Source organism: Procambarus clarkii, chromosome 53, assembly GCF_040958095.1.
Source record: "Procambarus clarkii isolate CNS0578487 chromosome 53, FALCON_Pclarkii_2.0, whole genome shotgun sequence".
NCBI lineage: Eukaryota > Metazoa > Arthropoda > Malacostraca > Decapoda > Cambaridae > Procambarus > Procambarus clarkii.
Window position 1 is genome coordinate 27,164,896 of NC_091202.1, and position 21,126 is coordinate 27,186,021.

The 21,126-nt window shown below is 37.7% G+C and overlaps 2 protein-coding genes across 5 annotated transcripts in view; both read right to left on the reverse strand.

The window, feature by feature from the left end:
• LOC138352372 (prestin-like) overlaps positions 1-1,453 on the reverse strand; it is a 35,942-nt gene extending 34,489 nt beyond the window's left edge. Inside the window, exon 1 of the mRNA XM_069304830.1 lies at positions 697-1,453. Within this exon, the coding sequence (XP_069160931.1) occupies positions 697-702 (6 nt within the window). The 5' untranslated portion in view covers positions 703-1,453. The remainder of the gene's footprint in view (positions 1-696) is intronic.
• Positions 1,454-4,475: 3,022 nt separating this feature from the next.
• Positions 4,476-21,126, reverse strand: part of LOC138352374 (prestin-like) — a 64,833-nt gene continuing 48,182 nt past the window's right edge. For all 4 annotated transcript variants that reach the window (XM_069304832.1, XM_069304831.1, XM_069304834.1 and 1 more), the window contains 7 exons: positions 20,932-21,094; positions 19,479-19,655; positions 17,286-17,558; positions 16,469-16,642; positions 14,079-14,192; positions 12,388-12,517; positions 4,476-10,164 (listed from right to left, as the gene is read on the reverse strand). In XM_069304832.1, coding sequence (XP_069160933.1) covers positions 10,019-10,164; positions 12,388-12,517; positions 14,079-14,192; positions 16,469-16,642; positions 17,286-17,558; positions 19,479-19,655; positions 20,932-21,094 — 1,177 coding nt within the window. In that variant the 3' untranslated portion in view covers positions 4,476-10,018. The remainder of the gene's footprint in view (positions 10,165-12,387; positions 12,518-14,078; positions 14,193-16,468; positions 16,643-17,285; positions 17,559-19,478; positions 19,656-20,931; positions 21,095-21,126) is intronic.

The window sequence follows — 21,126 nt, forward strand, 5'->3', positions numbered from 1 at the left end:
TATTTGACAATGTTTGTTATTCGAAAACACATTACCCTCTATAATAGTTTCTTACCAACCCTAAGATACCTCTTAGCCAGAGGTATCCCAAGTTTACCTAGTGTACAGTATGCTCGTTGGCTGTAAATGTTCACGGATCTTGCTTGCTTCATGCCCATGAGCGCTAAAGTTAGTCATGTAATTAGATCGCAACCCTTGAAACTATTACAAATTTGGCGAATAAAAACTGTTACAGGTACGCCAAACGGTAAATGGCTTAGCCTATAAAATTGCGAGAGTATCCAAAACTGTGATTAGATTACTGATGTACATGGTAACAAACTTTTACTAGCTCAGCATCATTCAAACTTGCTAAGCAAACGAATTGTGGTTATGTTCTTAGTTCCACATGTATACCTGTGCCTGTAATCTTTTTCCACTATCATACACAGGGTGGGTATGAGGTGCACAATAATTAAACTCTCAGGATGGATATAGGATGCATAATAAATAAAAAGTGAAGCCGTAAACGTTGAATTTCAAAATCCAGCGCGATTCAGTCATGAGGATAAATGGGGGATCTTTGATAAGCCGCTGGCTTCCTGTCCTGGTCAAGGTCACATTAGAGATAGTGGCCCTCAGGTAGAGTCAGGTAAAAAGAGTTGCATAAGATGAAGGCGACCTGAAGAGTGGTAAAATCACATGGGGCTTACTCACCAGCATGCGTCCGAGTTCGTCTGGAATAAACTCGAGATGAGGAGGGTGTTGGATCAATAAGTGTTGAGGTGGTGGTGTAACCAGATGGTTGAGAGTTATGCTAAGCTGGTGTGTGGGACTGCCAGCTGGTCCTGTGAGACCACCACCAGCTGTCTTCACCTACACGTGACCCCGGGTCTCTATAGGTCACTATCTTCTGCAAGGTCGCACCTCAAGTCTTTATCTACCTGAAGCAACGTGTGACTAGCCGCTCCACCTACCACTAGGCCTACGCTCACCGCTTTGCCCATACACGAATCTAAAACATGTGGCTCATTCCCTGTGGTAGCGTTATCACGTGTGACTAGTAAGTTAAGAGTGCGGTGGTCCGGCAGCCAGGGTGGCGGCGATGTGCGCCAGTAAGTCGATACACACTTTCCACGGTATTTTCCACTCGCCAAACACGTGTTGGCAGCCTCGCAAATATCGTCGAAATACGAATAAATTATTTTTTGGTTTACAATTATCACTTTAATATCGTATTCGTTTTTAGTAGTAGTTTATATCGTAAGCGAATAATATATATGATTACCATAGATTTTCTTTTTTTTTAGTTTTCGAAATAGTTACATAAAGTAATTGCACCTTCATAAATGAATGGTAAAACAAAGCATATATGAAACACGTGTAGTATCGGTGACCACTGTACAGGAGGAACACCGTGTGAGCCAGAGCACACGTCCTGCCTGCATGCTGGCCGGTTCCACACTGACGGCTGACGCACAGACCGACTCCACCTCATGCCATGAGTTAGCACATGCAATCCTATCTAATCCTTAAACTCCTTAATATAGTCTAAAATCTAGCCATTGGCCAGTCATAACGTACTGAGCCTGTTATAAGTAATATTTGCAAGTTTATAGCAAAGCTATAGGCTAAAAAAAAACTCCAGCTAGGTGGAGAACATACTATGTATCTAGTCAAGCACAGGACGAATTTGGAAAAGATTCAAAGGCATGCCACCAACTAATCGCCGAACCACGAGGTATGACTTTCGAGGAAAGGCGACTTGAATTGAATCTCTCATAGCTGGTAGATAGAAGACCTAGGGAAGACATGATTGCCACATACACGAAGTTAGTGCTCACGAACGAGGCAACGAGAGAGGAAATCCTGTCAAGGAAGAGCAAGCTTATAAGACTAGGGGCGTGTTTATGTAAGGGGAGATGACGAGGGAAGAGAGAAGGAAGGCTGAAGAAGCAAGTTGACGCAAGGGGAGGGATGGGAACGGGGGAGCCACAGGACTCTGCTCAGTATCTCCAGTAATCTCAGAGGGGAGTGGGAATCCCCTCACCAACAGACACCAGTATCCCCAGGGAGGAATTTAACAGAAACCTCCCAACATCCCACCGCACGTCCATTCCCCCACCATCACCTGCACCTCCCCAGCCAGTAGACCCTCTTCAGACCATGCCCCATCCTATATTTTTTTTTGTTGGGGGGGGGGGGAATAAAGAGAATGGAGAGGCATAGGTGAAAGGAAGTTTAGAAGTGGAAAATACAGTGAGAGTTATGAGTTATGAAAGCAGGTGGGATGTCCGCCTTGCTAACACGATGTGTAGGTGTTGGCAGCTAAGCCAAGCTTGCTCTCTCTTGTCAGGGAGCTGAGATTGTGTGAGAGGTTCTTCACATGTGTTTCACCATATGGATGTCTAGATGAATACTGTGTAACATTCATATATACACACTCCGATGCTTCCACACTTCCACACATGTTATGTTGTTCTGTTTAAGGCTATTTATTTTATTATTAATATATATATATATATATATATATATATATATATATATATATATATATATATATATATATATATATATATATAATGTCGTACCTAGTAGCCAGAACGCACTTCTCAGCCTACTATGCAAGGCCAGTTTTGCCTAATAAGCCAAGTTTTCCTGAATTAATATATTTTCTCTAATTTTTTTCTTATGAAATGATAAAGCTACCTATTTCATTATGTATGAGGTAATTTTTTTTTTATTGGTGTTAAAATTAACGTAGATATGTGACCGAACCTAACCAACCCCACCTAACCTAACCTATCTTTATAGATTAGGTTAGGTTAGGTAGCCGAAAAAGTTAGGTTAGGTTAGGTTAGGTAGGTTAGGTACTCGAAAAACAATTAATTCATGAAAACTTGGCTTATTAGGCAAATCGGGCCTTGCATAGTAGGCGGAGAAGTGCGTTCTGGCTACTAGGTACGACATATATATATATATATAATATACACACACACACACACACACACATATATACATACAATTTTTTCCAATTATTAGGGGAGGGATTTCTGGTCAGCATTTCATCTGGGAATTATGTACTGTGGGGCTGGGTTTTCATCAAGTAAATCGAGGCTCTTGGACCACCAGCTGTGGTAGCGGGGTGTCTCATCTTGGAGTAATCTTTCTAACATTGGGTCCTCTAACATTTCGATGGTGTTCCACACCCTGATGGCTTGGTGCTGCAGTCTGATGTTTAGTAGCTGTATATTCAGGAGCTCATGGAGCTCCTGGACTGTCTGATCATACGGTGGACGGTGTTTTGCTGCTCTTCTTAATGCCTTATTTTGTGCTGCTTGTAGTTTTTGCTTAGCCCCCTTCCCCCCCACGCCTTCCTTCTTCCCCAGCCCTATGCCCTCCCTGTTTCAACACCCCATGCCCCCCCCCCCTGTGTTTCTCCAATCCATGCCCTGGCCAGCACCCCCACCCCAAGCTCTCCTTCCTTCCATGCCTCCCCCCCCCCGACCCCAGGCTCCACTTCATTCCCCAGTCGTTGACCCCCCCTCTCCCCCTTCTACACGCCTCCTGCTTCCCCATCGCATGCCCTAATTGACCCCCAACCCCAGACCCTCCAAGCTCCACCACCCCAGACACTCCTAGCTTCCCCATACTGGATCCTCCCAGCCCCCTCACACCCCAGATTCCCTAGGCCCTCCCACCTCAGACACCCCTTGTCCCCCTCTAGTCCAGTGGAATCAACAGAAACTGAGGATGGGAAAAAGAGAGTCAGTTTCACGGTAATGTACTCGAACATAGTTGGGATTACAAGCAAGGCAAGTAAACTTAAAAGAAACCTTTTAAGTCAGCATGTCAGGGGACCCACAAGAATGAGAGGCAATGATGAACCAGCGAGACTCGACCTAGTCTTCACTCTGAATGACTCCGATATGAGGGAAGTCGGTTTATGGAAGGAAAGTCGGTGGGGCTCTCAGGACAGGGTAGGTGGTCCGTGGTGGTGTTCTCCGGACATCTGCCTGGAGGTTTTGATGTTGTAGAGGAGGCATCGTAGCATGATGATGTTGAGGGCGGTAGGAAGAGGCAGCTTTCCATTGTTATGCAGGGGAATTACGTAACTTAGTCTTCCAGACTTGATGCCTTCTTTTGATAATTACAGTCGTACTTGTATCACAGGCTATGCTTGTGGTATCTCATCTTGTATATTTTATCATAAATAATTTTAAGACTTCACTGGTTTTAATGCACTATGGCCTCTGGTTTTGCTTTTTCTAGTTTCTGAAATTCATCCTTGTCTGTTTTCTCATTATGCTACATAACTAGCTCAAATCAGGATAATTATCACTAAAGACTTCATTGGCCCTCACCTGCCAGCCATTTGCACTGCCAGAAACTTGCTGAATAAAGTTTTATATTGTAGCACTTGGGCATCACACATACTATTCCTTCTCTGAATATTTATACATTGCATTGAAATGGGGAGAAATAATAAAAAGGGACGTACACACAAATTTCATTATCTATTTCAAACCAAATAGCGTGCAACAAGAATATGTAATCAGCTATGATAAATTTGTCATAAATATGGTTTTCACTTATGAACTATGCTAAGATTACATTTGTCTTGACTGAAGAGCATGATTAACCATTGTCATAACTATAAATAACTTTACCCCTGAGTAATCATCACTATTCATCAACACACTAAAATAACCTTAATACCTGCAGCAGTAACCTTGTCTTCATAACATCAAAATCAGGATGTACCAATTCAGTACTGCATATACTTAGGTGGTAAGGGTTGACGACTATTCTTCAAAACACCTGATATACGATATTGTTTACTCAGATTATCACTCATTTATGGGAACCTTTGAGCACACAAGATAATAATTTGGATAAAATAATAATAATTGTTTCAGTCAGGGACAGGAAACTTGTGGCAGACCTCAATACCAGCCTGAAGTGTATATATATCGACACCTATCTACATACACTAAGATTGTATCAGGGTCCCCCAAGGCTGAACTACTGGCCTCCCCAGGATGCAGCCTAACACCAATTGCCTATCTCCAAGGTACCTATTTACTGCTAGGTGAATAGAGGCATTAGGTGAAAAACATACCCAACCATTTCTGTCCTGCCCGAGAATCAAACTGGGGATCCATAACTGCAAGGTAAGAATGTACCCAACTGTACTACGAGGCCCTGTGAATAAATTACCAATAAAAATATAAAACTTTGGCACACACTGCAGTAAACATGAGCATAATTTGACACCTTAATACACAGATCACACTGCCACTTGGCAATCACAAATTACAAAAATAGGATACAGCAACTAGACATTAATGAAAATTTATTACATATATTGCAAACAAAATATTGCCTGATATTTTGTAAGCATTGTTAATTGCTTACAGCTGTAACACACTCATTCTCAGAGAATTCATAATATTGTGGCCTTTTAAATCTTGAGCATTTGATACCTGTGTCTGATATGTTCTGGCTTTAGGTCCACTCTCGACATCTTGTTAGACTAAGTCACTACTTCCTGGACATTGAGTCTCCACCCAAGACAGGAATTCTTCAATTTGTTAAAAATTCCCTAAAATATGATACACGTGTTGACACCATGCCCTCATCCCCCATGATTTTAGCAGGTGGACTTCAATGTCCCACATACTAATTACTTTCTAAAGACAAAGCCAGACTAGATGGCAATGTCCCATGAGGCACAAAGCACTCCTTTCACTTAAATCCCAGCAGTTTGGTAATCTTATAATCACCAATTAAAGATCTGTTGCAGATGTAACATCTGCATTACTGTCTGCTGGCTCCAACAAGAATGACTGGTATCTGTCCTGTTATATGTTATCCTCATGGGCTAAGCTCAAGCCTAAATTGTTCTCAAATTAAGCCTCCTTTCATCGGTTAGATTCAGTTTTAAAGTAATCTGCAAGATGTTTGTTCTTTAGTTTCCTGTTACTAGAATTCAAGGCACTGCATTTTATAATACATTCACATGGCTTTTTCACGTGACTTCACATTCACCTTTTTTAATACATTCACAATGCAATTAGAATGTAAATGTTTTACAATCGTTTTTGGTAGATGCCTAACAACATGACAAGCAAAGATAATGTAGCATTATAGAACTCCTAGGTTTGTGTCACCCACCCCACCCTTGGCATCATCACGTCATGTTTCCCTGGCTACATAAATAATGTAAACATAAAATTAAAGTTGTTATTTTTTCACTGGTCACCATAGCATTATGTTTTTTTGTTAGGATATAAAGAAGTCTCATTTTTTTAATTAAGTTTGAATAAATGTTGATTAGTCTTGTAATGTTATGATGGGCAATGGATTAGTTCAAGATTAATGTAGAAAATTAGTCAAGGTGATGATGGAAAAAGATTTGGATGCAGGAATCAATGATCACACAAATGGTTGGGGGACTAATCTAATTTTTATTGGGTGCAGCACATGTAAATGATGTCTTGTTGATAAACAATAGCAAACTGCCAAATTTTGGAAGCACCCAGGAGGGTAATGGGAGGGGAGGGAGGGAGAGTATATAAAATACCAAGATGTGTAGGTACTGTCAAGCACCCAATTATTACAGTGATCTTCACTCTAGTCTCTCTTCAAGAAAGTGCAATACCTAGGATTAGTAGATTGGTTGAAAGGCACCGTTGTGTCAGGTTCAGCTTCAGATGTTATAGAAGCAAGGATTGCAAGCGAGAAAGCTCTATGTCCTACCAATGGATCAGGAGCTGTGTCAGTCAAGTCAGCAAAAGGGCATAGTGAACCATTAGCTTTGCCATTAAAGGTTATTGGCACTGTTAGATGAAAGAATTAAGTTTTAAGACTTAAGACTTGTAATTTGCCAATCTTCATTGGCAAGTCATGTTACTACTTGTGATCAAAATTTGTGCTTTGAAGGTGAACTATTTTGTGACGCTATGCAAGTAAATGTCTATACCTTACTTGAGCTACTTCAATGGGAAGACTACTTACAGACAATAGAAATTTATGGTGATTTGTACCTTGAGGCAGTAAGAATCTCTAGATGCAAGCAGCCCTTACTTCACAACCTTAAGACTGACCTGCTTGGATAGTGTCTGTCAATTAAATTAGAAGATCTGAAGGAAGGCAAAGTTTGCAGGTACTGTCTGTACCAGTAGTTAGAAAATTAGGAATCGAATTCATTAGGGACCAATTACACAGTTTACCTGTAGCCAGTTTTGAGAGTTCCAAAATATATATATATGTGCACACATTATAATATATACTATTAAATATATAAATATAGCTTATAAAAAATAATTTTACCCAAATCTCCCACAGTTTTAAAAAATAGAAAAAATTGTTTTAGCACAAAATTAATTTCCCATACTCAATGATTATATATATATATATATTGTATTGCAATTTGATGAGTATTCCAATTCTTAAGTCATACCAGCATCACAGCTAAAAGGCAACTTCATAATTTACTGTGCAGTATTGCTTATAAATCATGGCAATAACATATATACAGACACAGTATACATACTGTGATATACAGCTGGGCTCATCACAAGACATGGAACTATGCTATGAAACAAGTGCTGCACACTCTTCATTAATATTGAGGCAGAAGTGTTTATAACCACCTTAATTACAACAATATCGTGTAGCTATTAAAATATCTGCATGGCAATATCACACACTCCAATTTGTTTTATTTAAAATATAAGCACATACAGTAATGTACAGCTTTTATAGGTATACTAACACTAAAGTATAAGGAGGCTCAACTCTTTTTAACAATACAGTGCATCAGAGCATGTAAGTCAGAACCTGGTTTGGATTCATGTGAAATTCATATTTGTGAATGCTGTACAGTACAGTGCTGTAATTGTCCTTTCCTGGCTACTAATCATACACATTTTATGGATTTTTTGTAGAGCAAAAGATGTAATAACATTTCTATATATTAGATTCACAAATAATATGTTAAAATTTGCATATTGGCTTGGCCTTCATTCATGGAAAGGAAATATCTTTTACTGTTACCCAACATAACATATACTGTTACTCGGGAGCCGGTCGGCCGAGCGGACAGCACACTGGATTTGTGATCCTGTGGTCCTGGGTTCGATCCCAGGCGCCGGCGAGAAACAATGGGCAGAATTTCTTTCACCCTATGCCCCTGTTACCTAGCAGTAAAATAGGTACCTGGGTGTTAGTCAGCTGTCATGGGCTGCTTCCTGGGGGTGGAGGCCTGGTCGAGGACCGGGCCGCGGGGTCACTAAAGCCCCAAAATCATCTCAAGATAACCTCAAGATAACATACCCATACTGTACATACGACTTTTGCCGGATGACATGGTTTCAGTTTGAAAATACTGTTAAACTATAATCCAAATTATATGGGGCTCACTCCCATTTGAGTTAGCTGGAGATTTGAGTTAACCAATTTTTTTTACTGTGAATATCTAAAAATTAACATTTTAAAATTTTTTCAAGTTTTTATTCCTCAAACATCTTTCTAACCTGAATTGTTATTCGAGTTGAAAGGTCAAGAACTTAAACTTCTTAACTTAAGTTTAAAATCAAGTTATGCAAAAATTTAGAGGAAAAAAATGACTGGATGGAATTATCAGGGGAAAGCACCAAGCTATTACAACTATATAACACATGGAAGGGGTGAGGATAAAGACTTGGGATGGGACGAGGGGAAGGAATGGTGCCCAACCACTTGGGCGGTCGGGGATTGAACACCGACCTGCATGAAGTGAGACGGTCACTCTATCGTCCAGTCCAAGTAACGGAGGGCGAAAAATGACTGATGCACTGACTGGAGTTTTCACCTTAGATTTCAACTAGCCCAAATTTCAAAGGGAAAATCTGGTGGGCAGAATTCATCCACTGTTTAGTGGCATCTGATACATCTTTACTGTACACTGCACTGCAGGTTACAACAGCCCTGGTGGGGAATTTGCTATCACAATACTGTACAGTAAAAGATTACATTATTTCAGTTTTAATGGAACTTTTACCTTGCAAATCAAGATTATAGAGTTTCTAAAGGAATAAAAATTTGTCGGTTAAATACTATCATAATTCTTATAAAAATAGTTATAATTACATGTACACAACATATTATTATTACAAACTTATTATAAAAATACTAATTATTATAAATTACTATTGCACGTCCTAATAACTGCCTAAAGTCGAGAAAACATTTAAGTATCTATAACACAAATACCTTACGAGTATATTTGTTTGGAGTTACATTCTTATTACTGTATATCTCTTTCAAATTGTTCACCCATTAGCTTTATAGAAATCAGTTATCTTCATAATATTTTTATCAGAATCAGAGTATGAAATATACAGTCAGTCCACAATGGCCTTGTTAAGTATGTTAGCAAATTCTAACTCTTAATAAAGTTGAATCTGTTGGTCCATTATACAGCCAAAGGGAACTTTGTTTTGTTTTGTTTAACATGCTAATTCATAGTACTGATAATCTTTATTTATGTGAAGAATATATTTGCTGTACTGTGTATATTCTTTACATTACAAAATGTTACTGAAAGCCTTGATTATATTACTGGCAAGCACAGCATATCAACACAAATGGCAAACATTTAGCAACTTTGTAACATATCATCATTTTCCACAAATTATTCTTACATTTTTACTGTTTGCTGATTAAGTGAATGTTGTGTTGTAATGGGAACAAGATAATGATTATGGCTGTGGAAGTATTAGTAGTTGTAGGGATTATTTCACTAGAATGTTTGGGGTTGGTAAACTGCAAATTGAATATAAAGTAACTTTGAATTTTACAATTTAGGAAATCTCAAGATATTTATTAAAAATTCCCTACAATATGATTTTGATCTAAAAGAAAATACAGTATTAAAAATCTACCCTTATTAACACTTTGCCCCAAGAAGGCACTATAATTATAATTTAGTCCAAATATCAAATGCAGCAAAGGTGAACAAAGCTGATACAGTAGTGTTAGTCCTTAGCAGGTATTATAATTTAGTGGCAGTATCATCTAGAGCAGGAGGTATGTCAGCCTGGGTGAGGATCATGACGGCATCATGAGCAGAATGGAAGATGTGCTCGGGAGGAAGGACTTTCAGCGTCCCACACACTTCCAGGGTTTCAAGTACATTTTCTGCAACCAAGATGTTTATGTATTTAGTTAAAAATGCCTTAATTAAAAAAGATAATGCCTAAACTAGTACTTATAACTAGATTCTAATTGCAATACAGTTGAAAGTCAGAGGAAGAAAACTTGTTGGTGCATAGTACTGCATGCAGCCAATTTTGGCTGGTCCAAAAACTGCCTGAAGTGGACAATGATACCTTTAGCTTGGCTGGACACACTCCACAGATCTACTCTATAGCAAATGTTTATAAAAAATGCTGAACATTTAAAACCCAAACATTACTAATGTATTACTATGTATAAATATTAAGTAATAATGATGTACTGCAGGAGTAGCCAGGTAAACTGCAGGAGTAAGTGGGTTGTGGTGCAAAAAATTACAAACTTGTTCACTTATAGACTTTACTATAGAAAGAAATTCAGCCAAGTCACATGGGGTAGGCTCCATATACTGTAATTCAGATTTTAGAGTATAGACAATATAAAATACACAATCAGGAAACAAATGAAAAACAATGCAATGGCTCCACACAATATATATTTAGGTATTTGGAGGCCTGGTTGGGGACCAGGCCTCCAAATATCTAAATAATTTGGGGACATTGAGCCCCAAAATCATCACAAGGTTGGAAAACCAACCTATCTGTGTTAAAAAAAGAGAAAAAGGGTAAAAATTGGAACATGAACCTCGGTTTATGAATTTAATCTGTTCCTGGAGACGGTTTGTTACCCGAAAATTCGTAAACCGAAGCAAATTTCCCCATAAGAAATAATGGGAAATGAATTATCCATTCCAGACTCCCCAAAAAATTTACTTCAAAGTAAATTTTACACCTAATTCACCCAAATCTTAAGTACAAAAGTATGTACGAGTTATTACTTACCTTTACTGATGACTCCTATTGGTGTATGGAAGACGGTGAGGAGGGGAGGGAGAAGGAGAGGTGTTACTGTTTGGAAGGGGAGTCCCCCTAACATTATAACATCAGGCAGTGATGACTTCTCTGGGGCACACACTCTGGCACATTATTTTGCCTGCATATCACTAGGACCTGCTTTTGGCTCGCTGCTTGATTTTCTCACTAGAAATCGTTCCATTGAAGATTGTTTTTCCCTTCTTTGTAACACTTGTCTGTAGTGAGACATCACATTGTCATTAATAAGATCAATGCAACAGCCTGCTACAGCTTTATCTGGGTGATTCATTTCAGCAAAACTTTGCAGTTCTTCCCATACTGCACACATTTTCTTAATGAGGAAGGGACATCCTCTACTGCCTCCTCCTCATTCCCTAATTCAACAACACGTATACCATTTTCATGTTTGTGAATGATCTCTTGTTTTTCCTCTATGGTCATTCTCACATGTGTTTTCTTGCCTTGAACTTTACCACTGGCTTTCTTGGGACCCATGGTGAGATATATAATAACAAATTTTATGCTCAAATAGCCAAAAATCTGAAAAAAAAGAGTAAATCCTTGCAAAGAATTCAGGTGGGATAGTCACTTGGTGGGAGGCACTGGTAAACTGATGTGCAATTGCCGTGCCACCACGCGCTAGGTTGGCCATACACGTATCAACAAACTCGTATCTCAAGGTAAAGTTTGTAACCCGATTCAAATTTTCTGAAGAAATTGGGCTCGTAACCCGAAAAGATCGTAAAGAGGGGGATTCGTAAACCGAGATACCACTGTACTCGGAGATTTGGGTTATCAGAATCTGATTTTTGAAGAAGGAAGCAGCACTGTGGCCTGCAGAGGATGTCTGACCTAAGGTACAGCATGCAATAGAGTGGGATGGACAAGATGCTAGTTGACCTGGGTTGCCATTTGGTGGCAACTGATGTTATTAACATTAGGGGGTGTTTACCTACAGCAACATTCAATTGCCTTATTTTCCCTCGATGTTCATTATCTTGTTTCAAGCAGTAGCTTGTTTTGTTTCACCAAACTCTTAGAACACAACAAATGAAACTGCAGAAGGCCTATTGATCTATGCAAGACCCCTATTTATTATACCCAACCAAACTCTCAAATTTATGTCTAACCTGATTGCCTTTCTCAGTTGTGGTAAATCTTTGATTCTCAGTTCCCCTCACCTCATGAAGCCAAATTCTGGTTCTGGCTGTGATAGGTCAACATGGGTTGCAAGAGCCCTGATTTGATTTTTAAGACTAGGCTATACGAATGCATTAGCATCGGAGGAGCTACCAAGGAAAAGACTACATACCCGAGAGAGCTGCCAGACACAGTGTGATTCCTGCTTTCTTGTACTCCTTGCACAGCTGAGAGAGAAGATTACCACCGCTTGAGTCTGTATAGCTCACACCACTCATCTCAATGACAAGAAATTGTACCTCCTGCAAAGTAATTTTATTTGCAGTTATGAACAAGTGTAATTAATTTACTAGTTATTTGATATGAATTATTGAGAAAAATTTCCCTATTGGTCAGCACCATCATTACCCTAATTTTCCACTTTGATGGTGTGGAGGCATCAGCTTGAAGAAAAAAGGGAAGAAGTATATGAAAAGAAAGCTTAAGCTACAGTGGGACACTGTTAGAACAGACCCCACTTTTACGGCTCTCTGGGAGAACCACAATAGATCTGATCCAATCGTGAACTCCAGAACATTACCATAACATTAATAAATACCTCCCAAGTGGGGTTGTTAATGCAGTGCTAAAAAAAAAAAAAAATAAAAATTAACTTTTTCTTAACCACATGACTGAGTTATCAAAATGTGCATAAAATCTGGTCTACTATTTAAACTAGTAAAAACAATAATTGAAGCCAAAAAAAGTAAGTACAATACAGTACTGTGATCATAAAAAATAAAAGGCAAAGACTGTTCAAGTGCAATGCACTGTAATCAAATATTAAACATTCCCATTAATTGCATCCTGTAAACTACATAGCAACACATTATCCATGGCACCACCTTACCACTTCATAAGACTAAGTCTACAGTGTTACAGTACTTACAAGTTGGAATACAGCTAAACAAACAAAACACTTATTTGTTTATACAACCCATGTACTGTTTAAGTCCCAACATCTGTAATTCTACTCCAACCCTCAAATTCACTTGAATACACGTTTCATGTCTGCCATCATCCAATCGTTCAACACAAGGAAGCCATACCTGTACACTTTTAATTTTTGAAATTTTCCAAAATCTGCATTCTGCAACCTTTCATCACATTTTGATTCCATAATCAATTGTCTTATGTAGCTCACCCTCTTGGCTATTTATGGAAAAAATGCTTATAGCTAACATTATTGATGCTATCCTACTCTTCTGATGGAGTCACTTCATCTAAGTTTTGGCTTGGATTTCTCTAGTTTTCCCCTTTTTTAATATAGGTAGAAATATAGACACAGGTAGGGCCTGTTTCTACATTCATCCGTCACATTCAATATTGGAGCCTTCCTGGTCACTTGACAAGGTCTTAGACTGCTTGCCTCCACAGGTTTTGGGTTTCTCCTGTAGCGCAGTAATCTATGTCATCTGGTTTGATTCTCATGGTAGGACAGAGAAAGTTGGGCATGTTTTCGTTCACCTGATTACACTTACTTAAACAGTAAATACATACCTAAGAGTTTGACAACTGTTGTGGGTTGCATTTCAGGAAAGGTCAGTAGTTGGCCTTGGGGCACCTCATTAAGCCTAAGTACAGGTTTCCTGTCCCTCACAATGGGAATTATATGTGCAATGGAAAGGATGGCTAGTTTATTATCTTATCAAAATCATATGCACTAATAAAAATATATTTATCTATTTTATACCCAAAAATGTACATAACAAAAATCCAACAAATGGGATCTGTCGCAATTAATTAGTTAGAGGGAGAACTCACTGCATATTCTAAATAAATTAAAGATTGTCTTCTCTGAGGTTTTGAATTTGACTGACTTACTGGTAAAGCTATTGTCACACCAATCTCGGACTTCCTCTTGCTGACTTTGCCTTTGAAGAAGTTGCGAGTCTTACTGGTCTTCTTATCTTCAATTGTGGCATTTCCATTGGCCTCCTTGAAACCAATAAATCAAATGCAATTTAAGAAATGTGATCTTGTAATTTAAATGGTGATACTGTATGATACATTGATTAAGTGGGAAGAATATAAAATATAAAAATGCACATACAGTACTGAATGTATGTATGTATGTATGTATACAGTATATAATTTTAGGTTCCTTTTAATTAGGTTCGTTATTTGCTTGAAACCTCTGCATAATTTTTTTATTTTAATACTTTTTTTTTTTTTAGAAATGAAGGGGTAATGAGATGCTGCACAGATGACAAAATACTAGTACAATATATAATTTACTCTGATAGAGTTTTGAATGAAATTTAAATTTGAATCAGTTGTGTTGCCTTCCTATACACAAAGGTACAGGGTGATAACTTTCTAGAATACCTTTGAAGGAGACACAACATAAGAACATAAGAACAAAGGCACCTGCAGAAGGCCTATTGGCCCATACAAGGCAGCTCCTATCTATAACCATAACCACAATGAGAGAATGGCAACATTAAATCTCTGATGGATTTAACACGAGGTCAAGTCACGGAAGCTTAATGAGAAAATTTTATTATTAAAAAATTTAATTTATTAAAAATAAAAAAATAAATAAAAATATCTCGATACCCACACAATTGTAAGGAGCAGGTGAAGAGAATGAATAAACAGATATTCCTATAATGTGCAAAACAATTAGAAAAGCATTGACAAATTAAAGGAATCTAAAGCTCCAGGTGTGGATGCAATTAAATCCAAAACCATAAAAAGTACTGGTCAAGGAACTGTCTACCACTGAAACTTCTGTTCAGAAAACCTCTGAACCAAGGGAAAATTCATCTAGATTGGAAATGTGCAAATGTCTCTTCCCAGCTTCAAAATGGAAGAAAGACCTCAGCAGAAAACTACTGACCATTCAGCCAAGCCTCATATATCTATAAGCTCATGGAGGGAATCTTTGATCTCACAATGCACAATCTAGTAAAATCAATGAAACATGGTTTTCTTAAAAACAAATCTTTAGTAACCTGCTTACATTTTTGGAAACTGTACCAACTATTCAGACAAAAGGACTTCCAATAAACATAGTGTATATGGACTTCTCTATAGCTTATGATAATTTACCACATGAAGGACTGGCAAAGAAACTGTAAGCACATGGAATAGTTAAATAGTAGAATGAATAAAACAATGGTTAAAACAAAGACAGCAAAGAAACATCCTAAATGGAAATGTATTTGAGTTAGGCAACTTTTGTGCGGTTGCATCCCAGGGAATTGTCAATGGTTCATTCTTGAGGAAACAACAATACATGCCTAAAATATGTACTGTATGTTAGGATCCATGCAGTTGCACAAGTGGGAACAGCAGTAAAAAATATCCAACCAAATCTTAAGAATAGTCAAACGAACCTTTTGCATCAAGGGACAAGGACAACAAGCTAACTCCTGGGAACCTATTTACTGCTAGGTAAACTGGGGCATTAGGCGATGGGAAATGTGGCCAACCATTTCTGTCCTGCCCGGATTTGAACCCGGAATTCTCGACAGTCAAGAACAAACCGGGACCCAAATGGTTGGGTGATCACGATATGATTACCATGTACAAAATTCTAAGGGGAATACATAATTCACATAAAACAAACAAGGCCAGGCTATTTAGCCTGATTAATATTTAAGCAAAGAAAACATGTAAAAAAAGTGCCTAAACTACAGAGTTGTTAGAAAGAACTTTTTCCAGTGTCAGAGTAGTGAAAAAATGGATTGCATCAAGAAGTGAGAAAGACTCCTTACTCTTTCAAATGTAAACATGATAGAACCCAATAGGCTCAGGAACCTATACACCAGTTGATTGAATGTATAGAACCATAGGCAAAATTAAGCAGATACAAATACTGTCATGGCAAATATAAGCTACCAACTCTCCACTAAAAGGCAGCCCCCAACAAAATGAAGGTGACTAATTCTTATCCAGGAAAGAGAGGGGAAGGCTGCAACCTTAGGAACTGATTTTGGGGATCAAATCAGAAGGAATTGCACTTATAACAAAAATAAGATTTGTATTTATGAATACCACATCAGCAAATGTGCAGGGATTTATTATATAGGGTATTAAAGATAAGTATAGAAAAATTAGTGCATGATACCTTAAGAAAGCAGAACTTGGTTAAAGTAAAAAAAAAAAAAACTTTAATTTTGTGAAACTATCAATTTATTTTTAAGAAACTGCAATCTATTGTTTTAAGTGCTAGAAAATATCTACTGAAGTACACATTCTACCATTACCTCCTGTGTGGTGATATTTGCTTGAAGCTGTTGTTCTTGGGCCAACTTGGCAACAGTGATGGCTGATGGTACTAGGCCAGTGACTGACATCAATTGTTGACGAAAATATTCGCTATTTGCAAAGTGAATCGGTCCTCTAAACTGGAATATACTCACTGTTGGTGTTTGTACCGTCTGTTAGAAGAAATTATAAACAATTGCCAAAATTAATTAATGTGACAAAACCAATGGTTTATTGCATTTAATACCAAAAACTCTCCTGTTAACCAAATTAAATTACAAAAGGTAGAACAGAGCACAAAGTGCTGACAATGATGAACAGAAGCATCAGGTTTAGAGTCGACTTTATTTAGAGATTATATAATCTCCAAATAAGTATCATTATCAGAAACAAATTTTGCCTATACACAAAATTACCAAACAGAAGGTTCAAGACATGATCTTCAAGTACCAGAGCTGCCTTGGCTGGCTGAATCTAATTTTATTGTTAATTATAACATTTGCATACTGTATTTGCCATTTATATTAACATAATGTCTTGCAGCAGCAACCAAGGTGCTGAAAATGGTTAAAAAAAAATGGAAATATATTTTTATTGGGGGGGTTGCCAGGGATCTGAGGGTTTGAACAAAATCCCTATATAACAAATGCCCAATATTGTTCATTAAAGTGAGTTAATGTCTGTATTAGCACACAGTTGAAAACTTAATGATTTTTAACTATGCAGTAATTTTGCAAACTTATTTACTTCATTAGGTAATAGAAATCTAATGAAAAGTCTTGTCTTAATCTTTAGCCACAAATAAATTGAACTTACTGCAGAATATTTGTTGATGTCTAAATAAATATCAGTGTTTGGAACACAACCCAGCAATGCAGTTTTGGGTTGTTGAGATCGACCCAGAAGCACCAGCAGCGACACTACGATGCCCAGCAAGAGGCCGTAATCAATGTCTATGATCACCACACCGAGGAATGATGCAAGCCATATGAGAGCATCGGCACGGGACACAGCCCACACCCGCCTCAAGTCCTTCACTTGCATGAACATTCCTTTTAGTGCCACAACGATGATTGAAGAGAGCACACACTGAAAAAATAAGAAGTACTGTACTTTATTGTAATGATGTACCACAATGCAGTACCTGTACTGTGTTAAATGCACAACCTCTTCCTCTGCCTGACCAAGATTTTATCATCATCTAAGTACAATATTTCAGGAGAGGGTTCAGAGCTAGATACATAGTGTGCCAAGCTACATGAACATGTACAGTGCAGAAAAATATAAAAAAGAAAAATACAAGATTGGGTAAAACCTGGCTTTTACTTTATATTGCAGGAAGATATAAATATTACACAAACTACACATTTCTACTGCACTTGCAAAATACAGTCATGACCTAAATATGGAAATTTCTTATGTCAAACATAATCTACATTCCCCCACGCAAATCTGGGCAAATGACATGATGTAACATTGAATCAACACTGATAATGTTAATCCTACATAGATTTAACTTTACAAAAACATATTTTCCCGGCTGGGCAAGTGCTACCAAAATCAGTGCCGAGTTTTGGGTATGAAACCTTATCCTCCTCTCTATTTACCGAAACCCATGGATATCCATGCAATTGGGGTACCAAAACACTGCAATACCCCACAATGAAACACTTTATGAATGAGTACAAAAGCAATACATGTTACAGCACACACAACAAATCCCCCATACAATACAGAAATGGGCCGATACATGCACCATTACCCAAAACTTCACTTTATGTGGGCAAGTAGGTTATGACAAATGTCTGGCAATCACTAGAATGTCACCTTGTTACCCCTAAATGGCTTTCTTATTTTGTGTGGGTAATGGGATGTTGTCTAATCACTCATATGTGAACACTTATGTAATATATTTATTCAGAATATTTGCTGCCCTTTTGTCATTGTTATAACTTGATTAGTCTCGCCTTTTAAGGGTCCTACAGAGTCTTTTATTTTTATTTTACTTCTTATATAAGCATGTAATGACTGGATCTTTAAGTTTTGGGCAAATTTTCTTTTGGCCGATGTGGGTTTCCCTGGGTGACTGAATTTAACATTTCTATTTCAATCTGTGTGTGCTGGGGTCTATTCATCTTCTTCTGGATCTGTCTTATTACAAGTTGGGTAAATTACTGGAGTCCAGTTACCCAGTTTTGCTTTAACAGCCTTCCTCTTCCATACTCTATTCTTCCTGACTGAGAAGATGCAGCAGGTGTTCAGCAAATCATCAGCATATTTTCACCTGCAATCCCTGGCATTCTAAGTGATGTCTGTTCCTCCCTTCTCTTCATAAGTGGGATGGGAGGCAGAGACCAAAGTGACTTTCTTTCTGGCCTCCAGTTTGGGGGGGTAAGGGCTCCGAGTTGCCTTGGTCCCATACTGCATTTGTTCCTGCTTCTGCTTTAGCTTTTGGGCTCAATGGTGGTGGTAGTTTCGTGGAATGTGGGAATGTTTTCCTCAAGAGCTTTGAGCTTTATTGTTGTGACCTTGTGAGTGGTTGATGATCTCGGTTGCAAAGTTATGCCCAGAAAGGCTTTTTTTTTTATTTATGCAGACAGTAAGTCATAAAAATGTGGCTGAAAATTGGACACGACACCCAACCTACACATTTGAAAAGAAAGGAAGTGATGATGTTTCAGTCTATCTTGGACCATTATCAAATCTACTTTTTCTGTCTACATTCTGAATTAGATTGTGTATGCTTCAGTATCTCCTTAGCACCAGCATCATCCAGCATAAATTATTTGAAAAGTTGTCTGCATCACTGGTGCAGAATGTTGCCCCACCCTGCCTGTGTCAAATCCCAGCCAGAGTGCTCGGGAATTTTTATTTATTAATGCATTCTAATATAATTTTTAATCTAATAATAATTAGATTAAATTAATAATAAATATTAAATACCCTACTAATAATAAATATTAGTAGGGTGATCACGTACTAAATTATGTACCAGAACACAATACTCACATTTGGGAGACTTTCAAACACTGGTCCAACAAAAAGCAGGATAAACAGGAGAAGGGAACAGCATATGAAGGAAGTTATCTGCGTAACACCACCAACAGCTTCTTGAATCAGTGAACGTGACAGGGAAGCGGCTATTGGCGCACAACCGAAGAATGATCCAAAAATATTGCTCGCTCCCTGTAATTAATTATTTTAAATCAATATTTTTATCAAATGGCATATAGAATGGAATAAAAGTTTTTTTTTTATGAGCTGGTATCTTGGTTGATCATGTAGCCAAAGCCTAATACTGTATGGTCAACCTAAGTCCCCCAATCACCACCAGGCTTTTTGTGACTTAACACCCGTTTGTTACAGTGATACTTTTCAGATGGTCTTGCCATGTAACTGGGATAAGGAGACAATAGGGTATATCTCGGTTAACCACCAACTGACAAACATTATACAGTTATACAAAAAGAAAGAACCAACATGCTCCAACTGATAACTGGAAACCCAAGGAACACCAAATATCACTGTGTAAATTACTGAAAAAAAAACTGGCAATAGGTGTCAGCAATGATTATCACTGATTTGGAGCACATGTCACAACACCCACTTAACATTTGGGCATATTTACTTTTACCTGATGCCTCTAGCAGTAAAGTGTGCCATATACAGTCACACAATTGAAATGAGATCATTTCAACATCAGCAAATGAGTAAACAATAATTCAGAATTGTTTTGTTATATCAGATCAATCAGTCATAAGTCTTCAAGTTTTCCCAATACATTACAGTGCACAATCTCAATCATTTTACTTGGCTAAAGCACAATGAAGTATAATTGAAGACATTTTTTTATTAATTCTTCATCCCTTATGAGTAATACTGTCCATAAAATTTACACAACCATCAGTACAGTAATTTCAAAGCATCATATGATAAAGATTATAGGGAAGACAGAACACCATAAGCATAGCCATCATCCAATAACTACTGGTACACTTAAATAATTACACAATCACATGCATGCACACTTAATCAAATTAAACTACAGTACTGTACACTATACAACCATGATAATAAAATAATATATTACAAAAGCATAACTAAACAGTTTGAACTTTAGTACAAATGACATTTAAAATGGTTTTCTTTTTAACACTATTGCATTAATTGATTAAATTGCTATAAAGAACAGTATATTAATTATACAAAAATATTAAGTAGAAAAGACTGCCTGATAAGATACTGTCAACTAAGCAAAATACTACTGTTATGATTTTCTCTCTTAACAGCAACTCGGTACTAATTCTTAACTTGCAATTTATGAATTTCATAAGCATGTAATTCTTTTCTCAGGAGTTATAAGATTGTTCAATACATATTTTTGAACAAGCTGTTAAAAAAGATTACTCCATTATGTGAATGAAATATTTCATGATACTGTAAGTGCAAAACATGATCTTACCAAAGCATAAAGTTCTTGAGTTGCATCAACATCGTAGTTTTGACGTTTGGCAAAAATCTTAGCCATGGAGAAAGATACTGTATAAGCAACAATACTAATGATAAACGAGTCAACAGCCACTGCAGGAATAAGCTCAAAAGGTGGTGGTGTAGGCTTTGGTAATCTGTAAGAAAACAGTATTGAGTTGAATGGGTA